General features: G+C 36.4%; 1 protein-coding gene across 7 annotated transcripts in view; it reads right to left on the reverse strand.

Annotated features, from left to right (window-relative positions):
• LOC128701872 (gamma-aminobutyric acid receptor subunit beta) overlaps window positions 1–10,000 on the reverse strand; it is a 432,036-nt gene that overhangs the window by 1,057 nt on the left and 420,979 nt on the right. For 2 of the 7 annotated variants that reach the window (XM_053795833.2, XM_070099828.1), the window contains one exon: window positions 5,577–5,606. The exons of the other annotated variants lie outside the window; for them this stretch is intronic. In XM_053795833.2, coding sequence (XP_053651808.1) covers window positions 5,577–5,606 — 30 coding nt within the window. The remainder of the gene's footprint in view (window positions 1–5,576; window positions 5,607–10,000) is intronic. 7 annotated transcript variants of the gene reach the window in all.

Genomic DNA, 10,000 nt, shown 5'->3' on the forward strand with positions numbered 1-10,000 from the left:
GAAAGTAAAACGCACCCATCTACAGAAATATATACATGCATTAAAACACACACACACACACACATATATATATATAATCATTCACACATACAAAAATTATTGAAAGAATAGAGAAACATTCTTTTGTAATGGACAACAGCTTTACATCTTTATAGTAAAGCAACAACTTTTAAAGTTGTTGATAATTTTTTTTAGTTGACTACCTACTATCCAGTCACAACATTAAAATAATTGTTAATGGTTTCCTTATCTTCAATACAGCAATTCTTACCTGACCTCAAGAGGCAGCAGCCAATGAGTCCTTTTTCAGGGCACTAATTCATATATATATATATATATATATATATATATATATATATATATATATATATATATATATATATATATATATATATATATATATATATATATAAATATATATACACACACACACTAGAAAACCGCGATATTGGGCACGTCACAAAATTAATCTTTTTCACAAATGATAAATGATTCTGAATTAAATTTAAAATTTTTATTTAAAAATTTCTTTGCAGCACATATTTATTTTATTTATTTATTTTACTCACTGTTATTAATACTAAGCTGTGAAGACGAATCGGTTAATATCTTCCCGTCGACCAAAATAATAAGCTCTCAAATATGCCCAGTGATTTAATAATAGTGTGTTCGTCTGGTTTAATAACAGTGTGTTCATCTGGTTTAATAACAGTGTGTTCATCTGGTTTAATAACAGTGTGTTCATCTCACAACCATAGGTCTCAAAATCGATCTCGTTAAAATAATATGAGATCAAACTAGGGGTATTTTTTTTTTTTTTTTTTTTGCCTTTTTACTATTTGCAAGAATTTTAACCATTATCATCCGTTGGTTTTAGATAAATCGATTTGACACTTTTGGAAAGAATATTCAGAGGGGAAAGACTCTGGCATTTGGGTTCCAGTTAACTGTTTTGTAGGGGATAATGGCGTCTCTAAATGAAAGAGAAAGACAAGTGGAGGCAAGCTCTTACCATGACAACACTTCGCTCTTTCTAGAGCAATACATGCGACTTCCTTTCTTATTGAGCAGTGCGAAAGAAACTCCGTTCCTATGGGAAACTTAATTAAGAGTCACATAAACTCAGATTAAGTTGAAGATTATGACACATGTGCAACAGTAGGGTATCTTCATTGATGAATCGTCTCACCAGCACAGTAGGTTTCTTCAGTCCAATACAGAGGGAACAAAAGTAGTGAAATAAAGATGAAGTAATCAGTCCATCAACCTTGGAGAGAAAGTATTTGAGGTGGTGAGTCCCTCAGCCTGAAGAATCGTTCAGGTTCATAGTCTGGAATGATATCGTTGTGCATGTGCCTTAATCTTCAACCTCTCGGTATTTTGTACCATATTCAACATATCAGACTGAGTGGTAATTAACACCTGTCATATTCAACATATCAGACTGAGTGGTAATTAACACCTGTCATATTCAACATATCAGACTGAGTGGTAATTAACACCTGTCATATTCAACATATCAGACTGAGTTGTAATCAACACCTGTCATATTCAACATATCAGACTGAGTGGTAATCAACACCTGTCATATTCAACATATCAGACTGAGTTGTAATCAACACCTGTCATATTCAACATATCAGACTGAGTTGTAATCAACACCTGTCATATTCAACATATCAGACTGAGTGGTAATTAACACCTGTCATATTCAACATATCAGACTGAGTTGTAATCAACACCTGTCATATTCAACATATCAGACTGAGTTGTAATCAACACCTGTCATATTCAACATATCAGACTGAGTGGTAATCAACACCTGTCATATTCAGCATATCAGACTGAGTGGTAATTAACACCTGTCATATTCAACATATCAGACTGAGTTGTAATCAACACCTGTCATATTCAACATATCAGACTGAGTGGTAATCAACACCTGTCAATGAATATAGAGAAAGATGAAGAGGGGGCGCGAACCGCGGTCGGGAAATTGAGTAACAAAGTGAACTAAAGTTTAGCTCTGTGTAAAGCTTCATTAAGTGATGTGTCCCTCAGAGAAGAGCTTTATCATCATCCTTTGCTCTGTGTTTTATCAAGCTTAATCTTGCTCTTTGCAGAGATTTATCAAATTGCATTTTAAGCTTCGTAGAAGTTTATCAAGTCGTGTGTCGCTGTTTAGAATTTTATAATTTCATGTTTCGCCCTTTGTAGAGCTTTACCAGGACATAGTTTGCTCTGTGTAGAGCTTTACCAAGTCATATGTAGCTCTGTGTAGAGCTTTATCAAGTCATATTTAGCTCTGTGTAGAGCTTTATCAAGTCATATTTAGCTCTGTGTAGAGCTTTATAAGTCATATTTTGCTCTGTGTAGAGGTTTATCAAGTCATATTTAGCTCTGTGTAGAGCTTTATAAGTCATATTTTGCTCTGTGTAGAGCTTTATCAAGTTATATTTTGCTCTGTGTAGTGCTTTATCAAGACACATTTTGCTCTGTGTAGTGCTTTATCAAGACACATTTTGCTCTGTGTAGAGCTTTACCAAACTCTAGAGTGTGAAATGTTGTCACAATAAAAGCTTGCGCTTCATCTCTTTCCTTTGTTTTCATTACTGTAGGTAGCGCGTTGCTGCGATGTTCAGTAACACTGAATCTACCTCTTACCAGCTTACTTATCAATACTTTCATTATAATAACAAAAAAAAAATGCCCTTTCATATATCAAACCAAAACTCATTCATGGCCTCACATGTAAGAAAAAATATTCAAGATATTGATATTTTTGCTTAATCTGAAATGCCTATCAAATATAACAAACAGGAGATTAAATTCTGAGCATTTCAGTTAATATGACAATTCCTTACCTTTCGTAGACCTTTGTGTTCAAATTCTCCTGAGACACAAGAGGAAAATTCTTAACATTAAATTCTTAACTGTAAATAAATGAATAGGAATTCCTAACAATTAAATTGTAAATTACATGTAGGTTCATATATAAAGGTTCGGACAACTGCATTTTGTGGAGGCAAATGTAAACTGGCTTAGGTGTGCGTGTGTGAGCGTGCCTCTGTGAGCGTGCGTGTATGTGTCTCTGTGTGCGTTCGTGTGACGTGGGGCTGTGCACATAGCCTGTGTGGTAATGCAACGAAATAATGTGATGAAACTAGTTCTCTCCTCAGAAGCATGCATGTGCATGTGCATATATATATATATATATATATATATATATATATATATATATATATATATATATATATATATATATATAATAAAATCTTATGTGTGTGTGTGTGTGTGTGTGTGTGTGTGTGTGTGTGTGTGTGTGTGTGTGTGTGTGTGTGTGTGTATGTGTGTCTGTGTGTGTGTGTGTGTGTGCGTGTGTGTGTGTGTGTTTGTGTGTGTGTGTTTGTGTGTTTGTTTGTGTGTGTGTGTTTGTGTGTTTGTTTGTGTATGTGTGCGTGTGTGTGTGTATGTGTGTGTGTGTGTGTGTGTGTGTGTATGTGTGTGTGTGTGTGTGTGTGTGTGTGTGTGTGTGTGTGTGTGTGTGTGTGTGTGTGTATGTGTGTGTTTAACGTACTTGTACGTTTTGTAAACTGAAGTCAGCAGTGCTTGGATCTGTCACTGACGTCTTTGTCATGCCACTTAGATTTCAACTCACAGCTGTGATACATCTCCAAAAGCACACGCACGGAGTTTGATTTTCTTGTGCTTTCATGGACCACATTTGTTCTTTGATTCCAGCATTTATGTACCTGTGGGTCAATAACGAAGGGGGGTACTCGTTCTAGATGTTTTCAGCAATCTTTCTCATCAGTTTATGTCAGTTAAGGACTCTTTGCATGATACCCATGCTGTATCTTGCTACTAAATTCTAGGCAATGCTAACTCAGTTCTGTATTTCTGTCTCACGTCGATGGTACTGCTTTGTCTAACGGCTGTTTCTTCGTAATTTTAAGCATTGTTTCTGTCATTTACTAGAGTTGGCTCGTAATTTCACAAAAGAGTTATATACAATGCTTGCTGCTATTATACGGATTACAATTATTTCCACTTCATCATTCGTTGTTGCTTCAGATTACCAAACTACATTACAAGCTATCCAAATTGCTTTCCTTCAAACCACAATTGGGATCCTGGCCATCGTTTTTTTCTTCTCTGCCGGGTGTAGGAAACTGCTCTCGCACGATTACGAATTGGACACACACACACGACTCACACATGGATACCTCATGGAGAGGTGATCACTAGCAGCTGTGAACACTACCAGGTCGAGCTATCATTTCATCATATCTTAATAGACTCCCCTGCCTATCAGATAACGTGCAGAATTCATTTTCAACAGTTGTAAGGCATTGATTCACTCAAACTGACCTCCTCGCAGAAAGTCCTACCTTCAATGCAGACACGATTTGCTCTTATGATTTTTAACAGAAACTAACCTATTGCTCGAACTGTGACATTAGTTTTGTATCCACATTAATGAGGTTAATTGACTCACGAAATCATAATAACACGATTGCAAACAAACTATACCATGTAGCCAGCTGGCTCAATGGCTAGGGGGTCGGTCTGGAGTTTTATGACTCTGAACGCGGGTTCTATTCCCGCCCGTCGTACGTTTTTTTTTTTCTGAGGTAAATTGCTTTGAATCTGGAACGTTGTCTCTTGCTTTCCTCTCCATTTTTCAGTTTCAGTCCGTTGCATTAGCTAGTTAAGATGACAAACTCATTGTGAGATTCTTGACACTGAAGTATGAGGAAGCTCTCAGTGCCAAAGTCAAGAGTTGTACTTTCCATATCTGTCCCTTTGTCAGGCTCCAAATTTAGCAAATGTTTTTTGCAATGCTTTCCTGTGCGAGATTACAAGAGCAGAGCTATGTTCACATTATCCTACCCTTCGAATCGGCACCATGGTGGTGAAGGGCTATTTGTCCAAAGACTTTGAGTTCGTCTCCTGGGCCCTAAATTGTTTTTCACCACCGAGGTGCAGTACGACCCTCAAGGGTTAAGTGCTTCCCATGAACGTAATAATAATAAAAACGTGTTGACCAGTCATTAACTTTAGTCTGTCTAACACTTTTCTCAGGTTTCCAGCACTTGGACTACACTATCTCCACTTGAATCCATTCTTCTATATGTATATATGTGATTACCCATCTGTGTCGTCTTTTCCTCACTTCTGAAAGTGCTAAACAATCTTTATTTATTTTCTCGTGTCGTCGTTTATTAATTTGTTTTGTGATTAGCGTTTAGCCCTTTTTTTTCCCTTCCTATCACCGTAGTACGACATTTTCCGACACTATCGGTTTTCCTTCGTAGCTCATATTTATTAGCTCTGAGAACCATTTTCAGCAGGTCTTTAGATTTAAGTGTGGGCACCACACTACGTCATATTTTCCAACCATCGTCAAATATATGTTGAGAAAAGAATGTGTGTATATTTATATATTTGTGTAGGGTTATATATGTGTCTGTGTTAATATCTTCACTTATATCTACAACATACACTACATTCAAGTCATTCTTATAAAAACTACACTTATGAATAAAGAAACGCCAAAGGTATCGTTAACATACATGAGGCCTCAGCGGGAATTCATATATCATCTGTAAAATAACAAAGAAGAAAACAGTGACTGATGGTCATCCAAATGTCATGTCTGTTTTGCTGAAATTAGGATACCATATGAAATCAAATCTCTCGTAATATATAAAATTAAATTATAATTTAAAACCCGTAAAAGTTTTTTTTCCCACAGTTTATTTTATTATGTCCGTTAAGCATTGCATGTGTGGATATAGTGAGTGCCCTCAGATTCACAAGTATCTGGGGACACTACCCATCCCTAAGACATGTGGCACTGACAAGTAGGATATACCTTGAGTGAGTCACTAACCCTAGGATATATAGCCTGTGCCTATGACATGAGGTACTAACACTTAGGAGACTCACTAAGTGCGGTACTGATCTTAGGACACACCATATGTACCTAAGGAAAGAGGCAATAAGAGGCAGGATATACCATACACGTGACACAAGTACTAGGGCAAACTATCTGTACCTAGGACATGTGGTACTGACACCTACGACATACACTGCACCTGAGACCAGTATGAAACGTACCCTACTTGATAAAATTATTCTACAGCACTACTCATATTTTACAAGTGGCTCTATCTATAAGACTTACTTGTAGCACCCGGCCTAAAATATATAATACATGTGGTACTATCCCTAGAAGTCATATGTATCACCAGTTTTAATATATACTGTACAGTATATTACATATGATGCTGCTGGAAAGTGTCTTCCAGGTTGCACCATTTCCAGAACTTGTCACTCCTAAGAAGAGCATATCCAGAAGAAGGTGAGTGATTAGGCTGTATAATAAGTGGAAGTACAAGTTTTATCTAGCACTTTGGAGGAAACTAACATGCCACATCTGATATCATGCCAAGTATCACGAAGGATAATCTGAATAAGATATTTTTCCATGATCTTGACTTAAATCTAATAGTCATGCTACTGAATAATAACAGCTGGTCAGGCATATAGAGAAATATGAATCATTTGACTGAAATGAAGGATGAAATGGATTCATTTTAATGAGAAAAAGTGTTATATTTAATACTCAAATATTTAAGGAACATTTTTTTTATTTAATCGAGTAATTTGACCATCAATAACGACCAAAACGATTCCTTCCATAAAATAAAATAGCATGCAGCTAGTTTTTTTTTGTATAAAAAAGCTTTCAGTCTCTTGAACTAGCACCTACATATATGTAAATCTTGCTAAAATCATGTTAATACTAAAGCAAGAGGAGGCATAACAGACATATACATTTCTATAAAGAAAATGGAAAACACCATAATGTAAGAACAAGGTCGGGACGGGTCACCTGAAGATTCCAATCTTCCAGATCAAGGAAATCACTGAATCATAGTTATACAAACTGCACCATATGTTAAAATCTTCAGGGTATCGTTAGTATTTTCTGTCTTGTCAGTTGAGCAGGATGTGAAAAAATATTCCTGCTGTACTAGAAGAAATGAGTTAAAACAGAAGCCACTAGGTGTACATATATATATAAATATATATATATATATATATATATATATATATATATATATATATATATATATATATATATATATATATATATATATAGATATATATATATATATATATATATACATATATATATATGTATATATATATATATATATATATATATATATATATATATATATATATATATATATATATATATATATATATATATATATATATATACATACATACATATATATATATATATATATATATATATATATATATATATATATATATATATATATATATATATATATATATATATATATATATATATATATATATATATATATATATATATATATATATATATATATATATATGCATATACGTATATATGGAAGTATTAATATATACATTACATTGAGAGGCGCTCACCATTATTGATTCTCTAAAATGTTTACACAAGTAAGCTGTTTCATAATCTGTGTTATTTTGATCGGCGGTGAAAAAGTGAACCACCCCGTGTGTGTGTGTGTGTGTGTGTGTGTGTTGTACTCATCTATTTGTACTCACCCATTTGTGGTTGCAGGGGTCGAGTCATATCTCCTGGCTCCGCCTCTTCACTGGTCGCTACTAGGTCTTTTCTCTCCCTGCCCCATGACCTTTATCATACCTTGTCTTAAAACTATATATGGTTCCTGCCTCCACTACGTCGCTTTCCAGACTATTCCACTTCCTGACAACTCTATGACTAAAGAAATACTTCCTAACATCCCTTTGACTCACTTGAGTCTTCAATTTCCAATTGTGACCCCTTGTTTCTGTGGCCCATCTCTGGAACATCCTGTCTCTGTCCACCTTGTCAATTCCTCACAGTATTTTGTATGTTGTTATCATGTCTCCCCTGACCCTCCTGTCCTCCAGTGTCGTCAGGCCGATTTCCTTTAACCTTTCTTCGTAACACATTCCCCTTAGCTCTGGAATTAGTCTTGTTCCAAACCTTTTCACTTTCTCTAATTTCTTGACGTGCTTTACCAGGAGTGGGTTCTAAGCTTGTGCTACATACTTCAGTATTGGCCTGACATATACGGTGTACAGAGTCTTGAACGATTTCTTACTGAGGTATCGGAACGCTATTCTCAGGTTTCTTAGGCGCCCATTTGCTGCAGCAGTTAATTATACTCACTATATTCTCCTAATTAGCTTCACATCATCTGCTAACAAGGACACTTCTGAGTCTATCCCTTCCGTCATGTCATTCACATATAACAAAAATAGCACTGGCCCTAGAACTTACCCCTGTGGAACCCCGCTCGTCAAAGGCGCCCACTCTGATACTTCATCACGTACCATGACTAGTTGTTGCCTCCCTGTCAGGTATTCTCTGATCCATTGCAGTGCCCGTCCTGTTATGCGTACCTGATACTCTAGCTTTTGCATTAATCACTTGTGAGGAACTGTGTCGACGGTCTTCTTGCAGTCCAAGAAAATGCAGTCTACCCACCCCTCTCTCTCTCATGTCTTACTGCAGTTACGTTGTCATAAAACTCCAGTAAGTTTGTGACACAGGATTTTCCTTCCCTGAATCCGTGCTGGTTGTCGTTCATAAGCTTATTCCGTTCTAGGTGCTCCACCACTCTCCTCTTGATAATCTTCTCTATGACTTTGCATACTATACACGTCAGTGACACTGGTCTGTAGTTTAGTGCCTAGTGTATGTCTCCTTTCTTAAAACTGGGGACTACATTTGCTTTCTTCCATACCTCAGATATTTGTCCAGTTGCAATGAATGTGTTGAAAATTATTTTTAGTGACATGCACAGTGTCTTCGCTCCCTCTCTAAGGATCCACAGAGAGATGTCTGGTCCCACTGCCTTTGAGGTATCAAGTTCGTTTAACAGCTTCTTCACCTCATCCTAGGTTGTGTGTATCTCCTCCAGCACTTGTTGGTATATCTGGCTTCCCAGAGTCCTTTCTGTTTCCACTGTAAATACTTCCTTAAATCTCATGTTGAGCTCCTCACATACTTCTTGGTAGTTTCTTGTGAGCTCTCCACCTTCCTTTCTCAGCCAGATTACCTGGTCCTTGGTCCTTAACTGTTGTCTTGCTCCTGACGTGGATATACAACATCTTCGGGTCGGAGTTGACTTGCGATGCTATGTCGTTTTCGTACTGTCGCTGGGTCTCCATCCTTATCTGTGTATACTCGTTTCTGGCTCTTCGACTAATCTCTTTATTTTCCTGGGTCCTTTATCTTTTGTACTCTTTCCATTCTCTGGCACACTTAGTTTTTGCCTCCCTACACCTTAGGGTAAACCAAAGACTCATTCTCTTCTTCCCATTATGTCTGTTGCCAATGGGAACAAAGCTCTCCTCTGCCTCGCATTTTGTTATCACGTAGTCCATATGTGTGTGTGTGTGTGTGTGTGTGTGTGTGTGTGTTTGCCACCTCGAGTAGTGGATGCATTTTAACCTTACAGCATTTCAAAATTGCTCTTATTAGCATCAGATGTTCTACTTTTTTTTACCAGATAGAGTCACACTGCATCAAGCACATCATTATATACAGCATCATGTGCAGAAGAGCAGTCTTATTTTCAGTATTACTGAGACATGTGTTTTCAAGGATATTTTTTTCAGATATTTAGAGGTCATTTGGACTAGAAAAAAAGAAATTTTTTATAACACTACGAGTAATGAAAATTCGCAAATTTTGCTTGACAACACACATGAGAAGTAGTTTTCAAAGAAAATAAAGTGATTTTTAAAAAAGAGAGAGACCTTAGTTGTTTTCAAAGAAAACTGAAGATTGTTTTCACTGATTTTGGAAAGGAAGTTCACGTTTTTTTTGGCTCCAGACACTGCTCGCTCTAAGTATAATTTTGAGCACAATGCTAAATTTAGACACTGCTCGCATTACCTATAATTTTAAGCACAACGC

Source organism: Cherax quadricarinatus, chromosome 69 (genome assembly GCF_038502225.1).
Source record: "Cherax quadricarinatus isolate ZL_2023a chromosome 69, ASM3850222v1, whole genome shotgun sequence".
In the NCBI taxonomy this organism is placed as follows: Eukaryota; Metazoa; Arthropoda; class Malacostraca; order Decapoda; family Parastacidae; genus Cherax; species Cherax quadricarinatus.